The sequence below is a fragment of the Manis javanica genome, chromosome 17, assembly GCF_040802235.1.
Source record: "Manis javanica isolate MJ-LG chromosome 17, MJ_LKY, whole genome shotgun sequence".
Classification (NCBI taxonomy): domain Eukaryota; kingdom Metazoa; phylum Chordata; class Mammalia; order Pholidota; family Manidae; genus Manis; species Manis javanica.
The window spans coordinates 46,794,630-46,813,476 of NC_133172.1; the positions used below are offsets into that span (position 1 = coordinate 46,794,630).

Consider the following 18,847-nt stretch of genomic DNA (forward strand, 5'->3'; position numbering starts at 1 on the left):
AGTTCCCCTCTCTCCACCTGCACACCGTCCTGCTCTCTTCCCCTGCTCTGTGCCACTATGTGGTGAATTACCAGGCAGGCCTGGGTTCAAATCCCAGATCTCCCACAAAACTAGGTGGGTAACCTCAGCTCATCAAGGCTCAGGGTCATTCTCTGTGAATGGGGATGACAGTGGCATCTGCACAGAGAGGAAGCAAGCCAGGACACAGCCCCACGTCCAGACTGGGGCATGCAGAGCCTTCTGACTCAACTGGGATTCCCAGTGCCAGCCTGAACCAGAAGTCGGGAGGCATATGACTTCTGCCTGGCCTGGCAGTGGCCCATGGGCCCAGGCACCACTGCAGCCCCCAAGGGGATGTGGGGACCCCATGTACAGAGCTCGAGAGCACCAGGGCTGTCTCTGAGGCCCACTCAGAGAACATCAAATTGGACAAGCAGAGTGCAGTGGCCTTATGCCCCTCAGGTGTATTCACCCGAGCCTGCTGGGCACTCATCTCTGCACAGTGTGGGGGGTGCAGCTCCGCCCCAGCTCCACACTCGTGAGGACCTTGCAGCTGCTTCCTCTCTGGTCTCCTGCCTCCCAATCTGCCCTCCAGTCTGCAGCCAGAGGGCTCTCCTAAAACACTGACCATGTTCCTCCCTGTCTTCTCTTTGCTCTGGGATAAAGACGGTCTCTTGATCTGACCTTCAAGATACCTCATGGTCTGGCCCCTCCAACCTCAGCCCCCAGCAGTCTCCCCTCCAGCCGCCACCTCTCTCATGACTCCTCAAATGCACCAAAACTTCACTGGGATCCCCAAGGTTCTTCTATGGTGGAATTTGCCAGACTGATTTATCATTGAACACCCCAACCCCAATCCCCGGACTCCTCAATTAAGACCTGATTTACTCTCCTAAATGGAAACATCTACTCCATTCCAACAATCTGCCAGTGCTTGTAAATGTCCATGGATCCTGTGGTTGAATGAGTGATAGGCAGAAGGAAGGGCCAATGGGTGAGTGAGAATGACTGAGAGCAGCCCGTCTGCCCTCCCCTGGGATGTGCTCAGGCATGCAGAGCAGCCAATCCAACTTCCCTTCGCAAAATTCAAATGGCTCTTAGCTGCCTTTCTGTGCTGACCTTGCCCAAGGCACTGGGGAGCCCCACAAGGAGAAGGAGAGGACCCAGGCCCTGCCCTCCAGGGGCTCTCATTCCATATGCAACCCGCTCAGTTAAGAGTTCAGGCTCAGAAATTGCATAGAACTAGCTGACCCAAGTTCTGGCTCCACCACTTTAGCTCTGTGCCTCGGTTTCCCCATTTGTAAAAGGTGGGGGGGACAAAGCAACCTGACTCTTGGGTTGCTGTGGAGATTACAAGAGATGACAGTGCATGTAAAGTGTTGAGCCTGACTGATGAATCCTAAATGCTCAGTCAGTGAGAGTGACATTATTGTCCTTACCCCTCTTTGGGGAAATTGTCCCAAGGCCCCCTCCCTACAGTCCCAACACCACCTCTAGGACAGATGCAGAGATGGAAGATACACAGAATAGAGGGTCCCCACCCCAGGCCTGGGTTGTTTGCTCCCCCTCCCTATATACCTGCCTGCCGTGATCTCTCTCTTCCAGATACACACAGCTGTCTTCTCTGGACTCTTGGTGTCTTATCAGCAGTACTCAGCTGTCAGTATGCCTTCACCCTGAATAAGCCGTAGGCCATGGCCTGCTTTGACTACGTATAAAGTAGCCGAGAGGAAGCAAAGCATCGTTTTAGGGCTAGGAGCATTTTACTCTAGCAAGAGCCAAACAATATAAGCCCCAGAGCACAGTGCCTGGTAGCCACAGAATAGCATCTTTGCTAAGAGCACGGGGCTTCGGCTGTCTACGGACTCAGGTCCCTCTGTGTGGGTTGTGGGTTGTTGGGCAAGTTACTTAATCCTCTCTGAGGCTCAGTTTCCCCCACCTGTTAACTAGGGATCCCATCACAGGCCGGCATGAGAATTGAATGAGATAATATAGTGTGTAAGAAGCAACAGGCATGGTGTGGGAGATATAGTAGGTGTTGAGGAGATGGTAGCTGTTCGTGCTGTTATGTGGAAGGAGGGTCAGCACCTCAAGGAAGAGCTGGTATTTTGAAGCACAAGTTCCTCTTAACCATGGGCACCTCTGCAGAAGAGGCTTGGAATGAAAGTCCAGGATAGAGAGAAAGTTTGCTCCATCCTCTGTCCTTGCTGCACTGGTGCAGGGGACAGGGAGGCCGAGGGGTGGGAAGGGGGCTGTCATGATGTTATTTCTCTGCAGACATATTTATCTTACTGATAAGATGGGCCCAGAGTTTGGAAATTGGAAGAGTTTCCCTCATAATTTAAAGCAGGGCCTACCTCTGCCAGTCTCAGTGACTGGAAGATTAATTTCCCAACTGGCCATGCAGGCGGGTGCCTGCGCCAGCTGGCTCTATCTGCAGGCATGGGTGATGCCATCTCTGTGCCTGACTGGTAATGAGCCTGGCACTGCCCCGGGGGTGAGGCTCTCATCTGCTGCTCAGGTGGAAGGAAAAGCACCTTCAAGGAGACCCAGTGGGGCTGGCACCTTGGCAGCAGGTTCTGCATGCTGAGCAGGGCACACAGGCACACGCACATCCAACACTGGGTTTTCACTCTGGGCCCCCTCAGCTTGCTATGGTCAGATCTCTGGCAGTACATCTGCCTTGGCTCATGGGGCGACTAATGTGTCCCAAGCTATTGCAGCAGCTAGGACACACTGAACAGGACAGTCCAGAGCCCAGACAGCAGTGTGGACCCCATACATTCTTACCCTCCCCAAAGAGGGCCTGTGTACCCGACACTTCAAAGTCCTGCGCTTGGCTTCAAAGGCAAGAAGCCACATTGCAGAGAGAAAGAGGGTGACACTGGTTGGACAGCCAGATACCCTGCACTTTATTAGAATACAGTCGTGGTGGAGTGACCACTGGCTCACCTCTAGTCCAAGCCAAAGCCCTGGCTGTGGGTTCAGGAGTGGTAGCACAGGGGACTGTAGTCCCACTAGGTGAGTGGCGGCCAAAAGCTCCATTGCATGACCAGGTAAAATCACTGTGTGGAGTGCTGTGTTGAAAAGGAAGCTGAAGTTGCCTTCTAGGCTAAACAGGAAAGAGAACCATTGTCAATTAGTAATGTCTGCCATTGGCATAGACTTAGCAGATGGCAGCAAGCCAGCTATAGACTCACCAGTCAAGGACTAGATTTCTCCTAAGTTGAGGTCAGACTGGACACCTCAAACTGATCCCTTTTGCCTGGGAGAAAGATGGAGGACAGCCTCACTTTGCCACCTTTCACCTGTGGTTCTTGAAGAAAAACGGAAACCTTTAGCTTAGGGCAGCTAATGGCCAAGGAAATAAAAATGAGAAGTGGGGACTTCATCAAAAACTCAAGCAGTTACGACCAGTCAAAAAGCAGAGATGAAACCAAATTCTATACTGTACTGAATACGGAATATTGAAGTCTCTGACTGTTACTGCTCTATTGTCTATTTCTCACTTCAGTTTGTCAGCCTTTGCTTCACACGTCTTAGGACTCTGTTCATAGGTGCATATATGTTTATAGTTGTTATAACTTCCTGATGAATTGACCCTTTTATCATTGTATAATGTCCCTCTTATCTCTAACAACATTATTTTTTCTGATATTAGTACAGCCACTCCAGCTTTCTTAATGTTGCTCTTCATATGGCATCTGATCCTTTCACTTTCAACCTAGTCATGTGTTAGGGTGCCAAGTGAGGCTCTTAAGAGAGCACATAGTTGGATCTTCTTTTTCATCCAGTCTGACAATCTCTGCCTCTGACTGGCTCATCTAGTCAATTTGCATTTAATGTTATTATTGATATATTTGGATTTACATCTGCCATTTTACTTTTTGTCTTCTACATGTCTTTTGTCATTTTTGTTCCTGTTTCTACTTTTTGCTTTAGTATTTTCTATTATAATATTTTAATTCCTTTAGTGATTTTTTTCACTGTCTGAATTATGTTCTTAGTGATTGCTCTAGAATCTACTATATACATCTAAGCATGTCACAATCTACTTCATATTTATACGGAGTTAATTCCAGTGAGAATTAAGATACTCCAGTTACTCCTAACTCTTTTCCCCCTTCCCCTTTTTGTGCTGTTATTGTTACACTTTAGAGAGCTCCTTTTCTAGCTCCTCATGACTGGGTCAGGGGCCACGGCCCAGAGACGACCTGGCTTAGTCATATACTGGCTGCTTGAATGTGGATTAAGTCATTTACTATCTTTGAGCCCCTCTCCTCACCTATGAAAATGGGAGAATTGTATGAACAGTGATGAAGTGAGCTCTTAACATGAACCTATACATAGTTGAGGCTCTGAAAACAGGAGTCTGTGTTTGGCTCTCAAAGAATCCCAGAAATCCATTTACCCCGGTCTTCTCCTGTCAGAGTAAGGAAGCATGTGTGCTCAGCCAAAGCCCAGAGAGCAACCTGTCCCTGGTGCATGACCCTGCAGGGGAGCAGCTTACAATGAGCTTCTGCAAGCAAAGGCCTGTTTCTCAGGCGAGGGTGACATGCCAGCCCCTCCTGGTGAAGATCAGTAGGCTACAAGAGCCCCCAGCATGGGCCAGAACTGCTGGCAGGGCATGTTTGGGCTTTACCCACCCGACTCTGCCAATGGCTGAGTGTGCATGAGGCTTTTAGAGGCTTCTAATTCTTCACTCAAATTCTGCTTGATTACCACCCAAGATAGGGGCCTCATTCCCCTGAAGAACCTCAGAGCTCCCCTGATATTTCCCCAAGTCTGGAGCCACTCAAGACATGCCCTGGTCACCTGTGGTGTGCCCGGGCCCAGTGCTGAGCTTGACAACACAGAGAGTGATCAACACATGCATAACAAATCCAAAACAGGGACATGAGTAAAGGCTCTGTGAGGACATAAAGGGACCCCTTTCAGAACAGAGCCGAGGAATGCTTGCCCCCTCCCTGCGGCTCATTAAGTGTCTGAAGCTGGCTCCCTGTGGCTACCCAGAAATCGGGCCAGCAACCTCAGGAAAGGCTCATACCTGGGCAGGGGACACTGGAGAATGAGCACGGGACTTTGAGGCTTGGACCTGAACTCTAGCTTGACTCGGCCATAGAGTAACTGGGTGACTGTGGGATGGTCACCTAGCACTGAGCCTGAATGAAAGAGCAGATGCCCAGGCTGTTCCTGGCTGACTCTAAACCCTCCCCAGGACCCCAGTTCCCAAGGCCCCATCGTCTTATCCTATAGGAGGACAAAGTCACCCCAGTTCCCAGGAACCTCTTCCATAGAGCTCTCAGGCGCCTAGCTGTTAGGCCTAGAGGAGGCTCTTGCATCCTATCCATACTTCTGCCACACCACACTCCTTTCTAGAAGTCCCCACTCCTCTATGCCTTTGTCCTTGTTCTTCCCCTGCCTAGAATGCCTCTCAGCTTCGCCTCCTCTGGGAAGCCTTCCCTGATCTGATCCAACCCCCTGACATGTCTGGGTCAGTTGCTGCCCAGCCCTGGGCCTGCCCAATTTTCCTGCAGTTCCCTGGGTAGGTTTTGCCCCCAAAGCAGGCCAGTGTTGGAGGCCAGCAGAGTTGGTCCTCATACTCTGATCTCCTGCGCATTCCCCTTCCCTTCCCAAGACCTTGGCAAAGTCATGCTGACCTTCCAAGCTCTTGTCTTAGTAGAATCAAGTCCTTGACTAGCACTGAGTCTTGGGTTCAGGCCTCAGCTGTACCACTACTTTTCTGTGTGACTTTGGGCAAGTCCATTGCCATCTCTGAGCTTCCCTTTTATAATCTGTAGGTTGAAGTCCCAGGCCAGAGCTTCAGAGCAGGGGAGGTGAGCTCCCCACTAGCAGCCCCCTCTACTGCAGCACTGCTCCCCTCCTCCCTGGCAGAGCAGACAGGATAGAGTCCATGAGCCTGACCCCAGATATCCTCCATTTATTTGGGGGTAAATAACTCACAGGGCAGCAGAGATGGAGGAGGAAGGTGTGTGACAGGGTCTGCACCCCAGCTCAGTGTCTTTCTCTCTGTCTACAGTAGCTCGATACAACCGCACCAGCTACTTCTACCCCACATTCTCAGAGAGCTCGGAGCACAGCCATCTTCTCGTGTCTCCCGTGCTGGTGGCGAGTGCAGTCATAGGTGTGGTCATCATCCTCTCTTGCATCACCATCATTGTGGGCAGCATCCGCAGGGACAGGCAGGCCCGGCTCCAGAGGCACCATCACCGCCGCCACCGCCGCCGCCGCCGCCGTCGCCGCCGAGAATACGAGCACGACTACGGTGAGCTGTGGCCACCCCCGCCCCCTGGGACACCCCTGTGGTGGCGACTACCATCCAGGGGACATCAGTGAGGTGGAGCTCTGCCATGGGTGGGGTGGAATGGGCGGGGAAGCATCCTGGAGGTCCTGGGTGGTCAGGAGGAGCTCAGGGATGCTCACCATAATGTTCTCAGTGGCATGAGAAGCCCAGCTGTCTGCCAGGGTGAGGCTGAAGGTCAGAGGGAGGGCAGGGTGCTTCTCCCCAGCTCCGGTGCAGGCTGTACCGAAAGCTGGTCCAGCTGGTGCCTGCATGGAGGGATGGATGAAGAGAGGAATGGGTGAGTGGGATGCGAAGACAGATGCATAGCGGAGTGAGAAGATGGATAGGTGGGGGGTTTGAGTGGATGGGCCAGTTGGTGGATGCAGAGATGAATGAGTGGGTGGGATGGGGATGGATGGCTAAATGGCTGGATGGAAGGATGGATGAATGGGGAGGCAGACCGATGGGTGGAAAGATGGATGTCAGGAGGGTAGGGAGATGGACAAGTGGAGGGTTGGATAGGACAAGTGGGTATATACATAGGAGGATGGATGAATGGATAGGATGAATAATGTATGAATGAATCTATCCCAAAATAAGCTACAAGGTGCAAAGAGAACTGATTTGAGAGTTTCCCAGTTATGGGAATCACCCGTACACAGAGTTGGTAGCTAATTCTTGGGCTGACCAGCCCCAAAAGTGTTCATCTGGCCAGAATGCCTGTATTTTTTATTGAATAGTCAGCCACCTGACTCTGCTTTATACTTGGAAGGGGCCAGTTATCTAAAAGCAGCAGGAAGGAACTCAATTCATTCAATTCTCAGTTTTCAATGGCAGGAAAAAGCCTGCACTGAGGCCTGACAGGTCCCTGCTTAGAGTTGGGAAAGAAAACAGGTCTGGAGTAGCATAACCCCAGAAGGCACCAGGCACACTGCAGATTAAGTGACTCGGAGGCTCCAGAGCCATGGCAGGGCCTGAGGGTCTTTCCTTCTACAGGCCAAACAGAGCTTGGGAGAAAGAAAGGAAAAATTTTAAAGCAGATTAAATTGGATCTGACCAGCTTGGACCTTAGGAGGCCTGAAATATGCAGCCCTCCCCCAACACACCCTGATTAACCACCAGGTTTGTGGTGTTCCCTCTCCCTTTTCACAGAGCAACTAGTTAAGAATCATTAGTTAAGTTACTAGTTAACTAGAGTAACTAGTTAAGGAAGGTGCCACCTTTTAGAATTAAGGATCCCTGCAGCTGGTGAACAGAAGCTGGTAGTGATTGCCAGCAGGTAAAGGTAAAGAGTGCTCACTGCATGCCCAGCACTTTTTAAGCACAATCTCATTTAATCCTCACAATGGTCCTGAAGGTGGCTACTTTTTATTACTTTCCTAGTTTACAGATAAGCAAGCTGAGATTGGGGTGTGCCTTAGCCTGTTCAGGCTGCTGTAACAAAAATATATAAGCTGGGTGTCTTATAAACAACAAAATTGTTATTTCTCAGTCTGGAGGCTAGAGATTCCAAGATCGAGGCACTGGTCGGTTCAGTGTCTGGGGCGGGGGCCCACTTTCTGTTTCATAAGACAAGCCTTCCTGCTGTGTCCTCAAGTGGCGGAGGGGGTGAGCTAGCTCTGTGAGGTCTCTTTTATAAGGTCAGTGATGGAATCACTTCCCAAGGCTCCACCTCCTAATACGATCTCATTGAGGAATTGGATTTCATTATATGAACTGGAGGGGACACATACTCAGATCAAAGCAGGGTGGTTAAGTAACTTGCCTGGGGTCACCGAGCCAAGTGGATCGCAAATTTGAGCTCAGGGAGCCCAACCTGGGTGCCCCCAATCTAGCTGCTGCACTGCACTGCTCAGAGAGGCTGGGCACTCATGCCCAAGGGAAGTTGAAGGTGTGAGGGAAACACCAGTGGAAGCCGCCTCGTGTACCGCAGGTAAGTGTCCAGCAGGCACACTCAAGGCCTACAGGCTCCTCAGACCTAGATGTCGCTTCTCTAGTTAAGCCTAAGCTATTAGGGAAACCAGAAGAGTAGCAAGCTGGAACTCAGGACAAGACACAGAAAGACATCACCATGGCAGGGAGGCAGGGGCCGCAGCAGAAGAAAGATGCAAAAGGTTTGTGACTTGCATCACTGTCCAACAATTCAGATGAAGAGAAAGGTCAGCAATAATAAGAGGTGAAAGCTCAGCCGGCCCAGATCCCTCAAGTCTCCCCAGACACCAAGACCCCCCAGGTAGACAAGCCAGCAGCTCTGCCCACACCGCGTGGCCTGTCCCTACCCTTCCATCAGCAGCCTGACCCTTGGGGATGCAGGTATTCCACAAGAGTGCAGCCCAGCTCGATGTCTGGGACTGACCTGGGTCATCTCTGGCTTGGAGCCTCAGCTAGGTGAGTGCCTCCGGGCAGCCTCGGTTTCCCCAAAGTGCTCAGCCTCTGGGAGGTCCAAGAAAAGCAGCCTAAGGAGAGGGGTAGATGTCAGTGGAGTTTGGCCCTGCCAGCCATCAGGTCTGCCCACTGGAGCCAACCCACACAGATCCGGGAAGAGCCTTCGCTTTCCTGAGCATCCTACCGGCAGGTGGGGCCCTCCCCTGGCAATGGTGGCAAGGACAGGACCCCAGCACATGAGCACAGCGGTCCCGTTGACCTTCCATCCTCACCCAGTTGTTGTGTACTGTCCTCCCTGGGTTTCTTCCCCAAATTCTTCCAGAAATGCTAGCTCTTCAGCTGGTGCCCTAAAGGGAAGCAAGTGTCATCTCAGCTCCTTTTTATAGCATATGTTATTCAGTTCCTTATTTCTAGTTGAAAAGTAATATGTGTTCATTGCGGAAAACCTTTAAAATACAGAAAACATGAAGAAGAATATAAGGGTCATGATCCTGTCATCCACACAGACCCACTGTTAACGTGTTTGGAATATTTTCTTCGGAGAGCTTTCTCAATGTCCCATAGATAAGCCTGGGATTATACCCGCAGATAGAATTTTTTATCCAGATCTTTCCACTCAGTTGAATCAAGAGTGGGAAAGAGATTAGGGGAGTAGGAAGAGCAGTCTTTGGGGTTATACAGACTGCACGTGAATTCCAACTCCACACTATACCAGGTAAGTTTGAACCCTGAGCCTCAGCTGCTTAAGTCTGTAGAATGGGGACAGCAACCACACCGCTGACCTCAAAGCAAGGCTCTGAGCCCCACCCTAGACAGACAAGCCCCGCCCCTGATGTTCAAACCTGTTTCCTGAGGGGAGGAGCCATGTGGGAGCCCACTGGGGGTGGGGAGACTTCATGCCTCACCTACCTATCTTCGCATCTCCCACTGCCCCCAGCCTCTACTAGACCTGTCAGAAAAGGGGAGGTGGAGAGCTTGCTGGGTGCGGGGCTAGGACATCCACCTGCCCTCTGGTCCTACCAATGATTTGCTTTGTGGCCTCCAGCAAGTCACCGAGCCTCTCTGAACCTCAGCTGTAGAATGAGAAGACTGTGCTCCATCAGTAGCATTTCCTAAGCAATTACTAGGTCTAAGAAAATAAGATTCTACAGTCTTATGCTGCACAAGCATAGCCAAGTGTATTTTTCAGCTGCAGGACCTTTGAGAGCCTCCGATACGCCAATATGCAGTAAAAAACTCAGAAAAGAATGCAGTATATGGGGTCACCAGAATTCATCATTGAAGCCCCTTTTCACTGTGGGATTCCTAAAGGAAATAGTATGTGGTTGGGATCAGGGAGTAGGGAGATCTGACACCAGAGACCTCTGCAACCCGCACTCCCTGACACTCTCCCTATTTTTCATGCCCCAGCCCTTCCCCACAGCTCAAAGCATTCCCAGATTCAGCTCTAGGACCCCCTCCTCTAGGAAGCCCTCCCTGACCTCCAGGCTGGGTCAGGTCCATCTCTGTTCCCACAACCCTAGTACTATGTCTATCTAACTTCATGACACACTGTCCATTACCAGGCTATCCCGAAGACAGGCTGCCCACTGCTGTGGGAGGCCCCCCAGGTCAGGGCCAGCTTTACTTCCTCTCTGTGACCCCATACCCACCATGGCTCTGGTGCTCACACTCTGAAACTGTTGCTGAGGAGATCGGGCGGTGTGTTTGGTAAGGGACAGGATGGTGCGTTGGAGAGAAAAGAATCTGTGGCATCAGGTAGACACATGAGGACCCTCCCTGGTGCTGGCTGAGGCCTAGGCTGAATGTCTGCTCCCTGCAGCATCCGATGGGCACACGTACAGCCGCTCCAGCCGTGGGATGCGCTATGCCTGCAGCCCTGCGGAGGACTGGCCACCCCCCTTGGACCTCAGCTCCGATGGGGATGTGGATACCACAGTACTCCGGGAGCTGTACCCAGATTCTCCACCAGGGTAAGGGGGCCGCGTCAGGGGAGGAGGGCATGAGAGTGCGGGCTCTGGGCACAAATCCCGTACACATGGGAAGTACCAACACCTCCCCCAACTGGAATAAATGCAAACATACACTCAGTGGGTACAGTCATCTCCACACCCCTCCCGGCTAAGCGGATCCCAGTGAGGCAGGCATGACTCAGCAGCAGCACCAGGGGACACTTGAAAAGGAAGGGACAAGCTCAGCTCCTTCAGACTGGGGTGAAGGGGTGGGGTGGAGGGTCCAGCCCTAGCTCCTCAGTATGCACGCCCGGAGCCCAAATCACATCCCCGGAGACAGGAGTGACTGTGTCCCAGACGACCCTGTCCCATCAGAAAATTCTTCTCTGCGGGGCCTCTGGGTCCTCTCTTGCCAGCTACCCTCAAGCAGATCACCCCCCAGTTAGTACTTAACAAAAGTGGTCAGGCCTCTCTCATCACTTCCCTACCAGGGGGCCCCGAAGGCCCATGTCTCCAGGGCCAGTCCAGTCGGCCCTTTCTTTGGCCAGTGGATGCATTTTTGCCCTGCAGCTAGGCCTGAGGACTCCTTCCTAAACCAGAAGGGCCACTTCGGAGTGACTTGAGACCAAGGACTACCTGGCAACCTGAGGTTCTCCCATCAGTACCACCGACACTCAGTGCCCAGCCTGGGAGGTGCTCCATCAGCAGCAGCTGCTGCTGTTCTGAGCAGACACCCAGAGCTCCGTGACTTGCTCTCTCAAGTGCACATGGAATACTGGAGCTGAGTCAGGACCAGAATCCAGGTCGCAGTGGTTCAGGGGTACCCCTCCTCAGGGAAGAGAGGGGTTTCACTGCAGCCAGCATGACAGAGGCCTAGCCTGGTCCATGCCAAGGCAGCCTGTCACTGCAGATAGGCCTCTGGCCCTTGGGGAGAGATCCCTGCACCCACCCCTAAGGGAGCCTCTTCTCTTGTAGTTACGAGGAATGTGTGGGGCCCGGCGCCACTCAGCTGTACATCCCTACGGATGCACCACCACCCTACTCGCTGACTGACTCCTGCCCACCGCGGGACGGTGTCCTTGACCTGGGAAGTGGCCACAGCCCTGGCCAACACCAGCAGGCACAGAGGATCCAGGGCCAGAGTGGCCTCCGTACCATCTCCATGGACACCCTGCCCCCTTATGAGGCTGTGTGTGGGGCCAGCCCCCCATCAGGCCTGCTGCCACTGCCAGGACCAGAACCAGGGCCAAGGAGCTCCCAGGGCTCACCTGCCTCAATCTGGGCCCCAGCCTCCAGCCCAGAGAGGATTGTTTGAGTAACTCAGCTGGTCAGGTCCTGTCTTCAGGCTGAGCCACATCGTTTAGGCACACGGGGGCACACACACACACACACACTGATATGTACACACCAGTCATGCTCACATGCACTTCCACATGCACACATATAATTACAACTTGTACAGACACACCCATGTGCACACACACATCCAGACATGCCCATGTGCCGACATGTGCACAAACACAGCGCCTCCCCCAACATCCACACAAACCCATCTGCAAAAGTTTCATGAAAAATGAAGCTTTCCCAACCTCCCTTCTCCTCCCCAGCCTGTTGATTATGCCTCTGCAGACAAGGCTGGGAGAAGAGAGGAGAAGAGACAGGGCTTGCTCCTCCCTCTCCCTGGGCCTGTCTGCCCCTGCCCTCACCTGGCAGGCTGTGCCCAAACTCCAATTCTGCCTCCAGAAACTTCTCTACCTTTCCAGGTCAGCTGCCTGCCCTGACCCCACCCCAGGGCACCTTGTCCTCCTGGCTGGGGGGACAAGCCTAAGTGAGGTTCAGCTGCATGCTGCACCTCTCTCTCAATTCCAGGGCAGAAGAGCTACATCACCACCACCCTGCCACTTACAGGGTGAGGGACACGGGTCTGGGGGCTCAGGTACAACCTGGAGGCCCTCACAGTCCCCCCTGCCACCGCCTCCCCCCCCTGAAAACCCAGTGCCCTCAGTCTGGTGGTACTAGCGGAGTTATCTCAGAAGCTCCCACCCCAAGCCACAGATGATAAACAGGATCTTTAGTGGGTGTGCAGTGGAGGTGGTGTGGTACAGCTGTTCTTCAAGTCAGTCCAACCACTGCCCAAGACTGAGGGTCTTCCAGGAAGATAAGGGCTGTCTGGGCAGCATCTGTGAGGCAGATGTGGCCTCTCACAAAGTATGTGTCCAGCTGACCATTATGGCCTAAGCTTGAATGGGCTGGAGGACAGAACCCAGTGGACAGAACAATGTCCCAGCTGGGAATTGTAAGCCAATGAGTTCTGGCCCAGCCCTCCAGGGTGTTAGACAGAAACAAAATAAAGGGGATGTGAGCCCGGTAAATACCACCATGCTATGAGAGGATCAGTGGTCATATTGAAGCCTCACCACTAGGGGCGCCACAGAAGATCTGTGGGGTTGCCTGGCTGTAGAGAGACCCAGAGCTCGGCCCATGAATCCCAGCAATTTTCAACAGAGACCATGCAGGTAACAGAGCTGATTCCTGGAGACCCAGCCTGCCGGAGAGTGGCAGCCCAGCATTTTGAGGCGAGTTCCCGCCAGCATCACCAGCGGCAGGGAGTGGAGTTCTCAAGCCCACCCTGCCTCACTCCCCATCCCTTCCCAAAACAGCACCCCCATTCATCCTCTCTCCCTTATTTCAATTCCTCCAATGAAGGGCTAAGACAATTCAGTAATCCCTTTCTTAAGAAGAGGGGTGGCAAGGATGGCAATCGTGAATTTTATTTTCTGTAGAAATAGAATTTTCTTCTGGTGCAGAACTGAAAGGAATCCACCCATTGGTTCTGTAGCATCCTGGAGCCCCTGACTCCACCTGGGGAGGGACCCTGTTTACAAGCAGTTCTGTCCACTTTTGTGGTGTACTGTTTTCTAGGCAAAAAATATCTGTCTGTTGTACTGTACAGCTTTTAAACGCACTCCAGGGATGACGCTCTTAAGAAACGCATCTTGCTTCCGCAACCCTACAGAGTGCTGGGGGAAAAAGATAAAAAACTCCAGTACTCATCAGTGTTTTGGGGGGATGGAGCTGAGCAGCTTTTCTTGTTCCTGGATTAATCGCTGAATAAGCAACAGTGTATCTTTTCTGTGTTCAAAATAAATATATCAATAAAAAATGTTCCAAGGAGTAACTATGAAAGTACATGGGTGGGGTGGGTGGCTGTTACGCCATCTGAAATTTGTAAGGAAACAGTAAACAGCAGAAAACTGAAAATATTAGTTCTCTCAAGAGTACAGCCATTAAAGCCTTGTGATTTTCCTGTTGACAAGGATATCTGGGTGACCTGTAGGCATTACTTTTTTTCTTAACCTCACTGAAACATGGCATTATTTCTCTGAGATCTGGCCAGTGAAAACGTCTACAAGACAGGCCATAAACTTTAGGACTTGACTCCAGGGACACCAGGGACTATACATTTCACTTTGACATCAGTTGACTTTCAGCACCCTTATGGCTTTGACTACCAAAGTGAGGAGGAATTTGTAATTAGACCAAAATGTTTGTTTATTCCCCACCTCCCCCCACCCTGCAGAAATTCTCTTCCTTTCTGTGCTCTCTGAAAGACCTCAGCTTTGGTCATTGATCACCTGGCTGACGGTGCCTGGTTCCCTTCTTCTGTCGCCCGTGCTTCCCACTCAAACTCTGGTGGAACCCACTGGCATAGTCCTAGATCCCCGCGTGCTGCGGAAGTGGTATGCCGATCCTGGAGCAACGGGCAGCCCCGGTCTTGTCCTAGCAGTCCTGCGCCCACACTGCCACCTGCTGGCCGCCCGCTGACAATGTTCAAAGTGAACACGCCGGCCCCTGAAAAACGAGCAAACTCCCTTCTCCCGCTTTCAAACCCTCCGCTAAGGACACTCATAGTTGCATATGGCCCTGAGCTTGTCTCCCACCCATGGGATTTTCCATGAGGTTTAACCCATTCAAGCATCCCATTTTTAGGCATCGCTCCTGCCCCACAGCATCTCTCTTTGGGCACAGACTGATACCTAAGTCCTCTCTCTCTATGCAAAACGACACTCTTCTGTCTTTCTAAATACCACTGAGCATGGCTCAGATGCCACTTCTGTGCTCTGGGAATGAATGTAGCAGCTTTCGTAGTGACGGTGTCCAGCCCACAGGCTGACCCCCAACCTGACGCACCCACACTGACACAGTTCAGCGACAAACACCCTCAGGACCCCACCAGCCCAGGGCCTGCTGGGCTTGACGTTCCCTCCCAGTAGGGAGGGCCAGTAGGAAGTGGGCTGTGAAACACAGGAGGGAAGGAAGCTTATCGGGGGGCGTTCATCAAGCAGGTTGCCACTGTGGACAGCTGAGCTCTGTCCTGCCCTGACAATTCTGAGACAGCATGGAGCACACCTCCAAGTTACCCCCTGAGGGGCAGGGAGCTGGATCACTCATACACCGCCTCTCAAGGGTTATTGCTTGAGGCTGCTCTTGGGAGATGGTCAATCCCTGCCCCCTGTGCAGCCCCATGGGCTCCTCTGACCAGAGAAAATCTTCAGACAAGGGCTGGCAGCTGAGGCCACTGCCATGGTCAGCATGATTTGCCACTGGGTCGGTACATGGGCACAGCGTGTTCCAAGGTCTCTGAACAGGGCACCAACAGCACTTGCCACACATGAGCAGCAGGAATCACCCAAGAGAGGACGGAGGAGTGTTGACCCAAGTGTGGCTGTCCACAGTAGCCCCTTGGAACACCAGTGGCTCACGTACACACTGAAGTCTCTCACACCAAGTTCCTACAGACACCCGTGGACCCCCACATGTACAGAGCATCACTCCGTTCACACCACCTGCAAGTTTGTATACACTTGCTCAAACAGCTTTGGTGCACACACCCTAGTTCCCCTCACACTCAAGGCTCACACGTTCAGGGGTCCCACATGCATACTCCAAGGCCACTCACTCTCACACTCAGGTGTCACTATCAGTGTCCACCTGATGACTGACCAGGTTGCTGGTAGGAGCAGTGGAAGGACAGGAAGCTTCATTGTCTGAGAGAACGAATCTTCTGTCCTGGCTTCTGTTCTGCTCTGCTAACACTGAACCGCCCCAAGTCCAGGTGAATTCTCTCAATCAGAACCAATCACCTGGGTCAGGCCTGGTATTCTCGGGCTAGGGGGCAGGGCATGCCTTTGCCCCCAGGTTGCAGCACAGCTGTTCCTGCTCCGTATCTCACCCAGGACTCCTGGGTCTGCAGGTCCTCAGGTCCTGCTGTCACAGCCTGAGCCATCCTACAACTACCCATCCTCACCGGCCTGAGCCCTGGGGACTTGGGGCCACCCCTCCTTCTGCCTCATGGCTGGTGGCTATCTGGTTCATGACCCACCCCCATTATAGGGGATAGGGAGGGGATAGTTCTTCAAAGAAACCTCTGACAGGCTCTGAGCCCCATCACCCACCCCTATTATTCAATTGCAAGAGACAGAAACCTAGTTTGAAACTTCTTAAGCAAGAAAGGATATTTATTGGCTCAGAGAACTAATGTCTAAGTGGTTAACTCTAACTTCAGGGATGGCTGGATCCAGGGAGTCTGAGAACATTGGGCAGGTGTATTGTCTCTCTTGAGTCTGCTGCCCCCTGAATTGCCTTCATTGTCCCACAGAAACAATGGTTGTGGGTGCCCCAAATCTAGCTGGCTGACTCATTATCCAAAATGAAGAGAGACCCTCTCTCCTCCAGAGACCAAACATCAACTCTCAGAGAAAAATGATTGGCCTGGACACACACTCATGCGTGGCCCTCTGAATGGCTGTGGGAGTAGAGTTTTTGATTACTGGGCCTGGGTTATCTGCACACTCCCACAGGCGAGGAGTCATCAAATCAGTCTTTTCTAAAGCAAAGAGGGACGAAGGTAGGGAGATTGGGCACATGCAGAATGGCCAGCCCTGCCCAGTTCCCTGGACATGACAGCCCTGCCCACCAGCTCTGAGTCTCAGTGATGACATCACGCTGGGGAAAGCAGTGACCACCCTGTCAGCTATGCAGAGGCAGGGGCAGGGGGAGCTGGGCATGGCTGCTGACCAGGGCCCACAGCGGAGGAAAGAGCAGGTAGAACCAGCCCCCAGCAGCCTGAGGGCACCAGGCTCCCAGGACACAACCTTGAATCTGTCCTGGCTCTTTCCCACCATCGCCCTGTCTGGGAGAGGCTACTAGCCCAGTTCGTCTGCCAGCTTTGGGGAGCTGGACAGATTCCACACTGAGGGCACTCTGTGCCTCGAGGAGGAGACTCTCCTGAGGAATACGCCCGTCCATAGTTTGGTTCCCAAAAAGGAACCAAAAACACAGTTTTGTTCCTGAAAAGGAACACAAATTTAGGCAAAAGGCCAATGTATGGGTCTGTGAAAGTGGGTCTGAGGTTCAGGGCAAGGCACCGACTCCCTCCCCGAGGGCAGAGTTCCTGCAGCTCCTCCTCCTCCCAGCCCTTCCCTTCCTGGACTGTCCCCGCATGTCTGCCATCCCTGCCAGATTGGGGGCCCAGGGTCAGGGCTCAGGCTGGATCCTCTCTGGGTAGTGGGCCCAGAGGGGTTTATGGGATGGGCAACTGGCAAGAACATTCAGTTCAGTTCTGAGAGAAACAGGTTCCTCCCTGTGTGTCACAGCGTTGATGATAGGCCTGGGACTCCTGTCCAGGCTGCAGCCCACCCCTGCACTCCCTGTAGCCTCTGAGCTCCTAGGCTCTACAGGGAACCTGGGAGCTTTAGACAGCAGGGACTGTGAATGAAGGCTGGGTGCTGGGATCCAGAAGCCTGGCTGTCCCTGCTTCTGTCATCAGCTCACTGTGTGACCTTGAGGCAGACCCTTTCCTTTTCTGGACCTCAGGACGCCCAACCACAGCCCCTGAGATCTCTAGTGCCCCCTTAGTGTTAGATCCCTGCCCCCTGTAGTGTTGGCAGTTAGCAACCCTGGCAGGCAGAAAAAGCAGGTTTCACTAAGCCAGTCACTCCCCTGAGGGCCCAGAAAATGTGAATAATGCAGTTGACTCCAAATCCAACACTTGGAGGCTGCAGTGGCCCAGTGGGGAGGAAGCCGGCCCTGGAGAAGTGGGGCTGCCCCCAACATGAGAAGGCAGCGAGGGGAATCCCAGGCGCCCTGCCTAGCGCCTTTCCCCTCAGGATCCTCAGCCACCCCAGAGACAAGGGCGGGAGGCAGGCAGTTCACAAGGACGGTGGGCGTCCTAAGAGCTGAGACCGGAATGTCCAGAGTGAGTGAAGTGGTTGAATCAGTAAGTAACCAAAAGCAGCAGAAGAATCACGAGAGGGGGATGGGACAATTACAATGTGTGGACCAATGTGTTAAACTTTGCTAATTAATAGGAAAAAATCAAAAGTCACTCCAGCCTTCTCCTCAAGGAGACAATCTGCCTGGGGCCAAGGAGAGAGACAGAGACAGAGACAAAGAGAATTAAGACTCTTTTGTTTTAGACACCCCCCTTCCTTGGCCTATGACCTCCCCTTCTAGACAAGTCAATGGCCTGGAACCCTGTATATCCCCCACCCTCAAATCTACCACTCCCATTCGGGGCTCTCACAGATTTTTGGTATCATGGAAAAAGCATGGTCTTGGGTATCAGAGTTGGTGTGATAAGCTGAATAAGGGGCCCCCAAGCTGTCCTGGTTCTAACCCCCAGAACCTGTGAGTGTGTTACCTTCCAGGTCACGGGGACTGTGCAGAGGTGATTAAGGACCCTGAGTGGAGGCAATTATCCTGGTTATCCAGGGGCACCCAATGTAACCACAGGTCCTTATGAGAGGGAGGCCACAGTGTCAAAGTAAGGGGCAGTGTGACAAACTGAAACAGAATGAAGAGAAATGGGAGACTGACAGATGCTACCCTGTGGCTTTGAGGAGGGAGGAGGCAGCACAGACAGGAATGCAGGGGGCCTCCCATAGCCGGAAAAATCGAGGAAGTGGATTCTCCCCTAGAACCTCCAAAAAACAACTGGTGAGACTGATTTGGACTTACGACCTCTAGGATTAAAAATAAATAAATTTGTATTGCTTTAAGCCACTACATTTGTGATTTGTTGCAGCACAGTAAGAAACTAACAAACTTGGGTTTCAGTCCCTGCTTTTGTTCTCTCTGCCTCCGTGTCCTCATTTGTAAAACGGGAGGAAGGGGGACTTGGTCACTGACGGGCAGGGCCTCAGGC

General features: G+C 52.5%; 1 protein-coding gene across 1 annotated transcript in view; it reads left to right on the plus strand.

The window, feature by feature from the left end:
* The window catches only part of BEAN1 (brain expressed associated with NEDD4 1), a 31,352-nt gene extending 17,542 nt beyond the window's left edge, over positions 1 to 13,810 (plus strand). The window contains exons 3-5 of the mRNA XM_037025194.2: positions 6,041 to 6,286; positions 10,512 to 10,662; positions 11,617 to 13,810. Of these exons, the coding sequence (XP_036881089.2) occupies positions 6,041 to 6,286; positions 10,512 to 10,662; positions 11,617 to 11,956 (737 nt within the window). The 3' untranslated portion in view covers positions 11,957 to 13,810. The remainder of the gene's footprint in view (positions 1 to 6,040; positions 6,287 to 10,511; positions 10,663 to 11,616) is intronic.
* Positions 13,811 to 18,847: the final 5,037 nt, after the last annotated feature.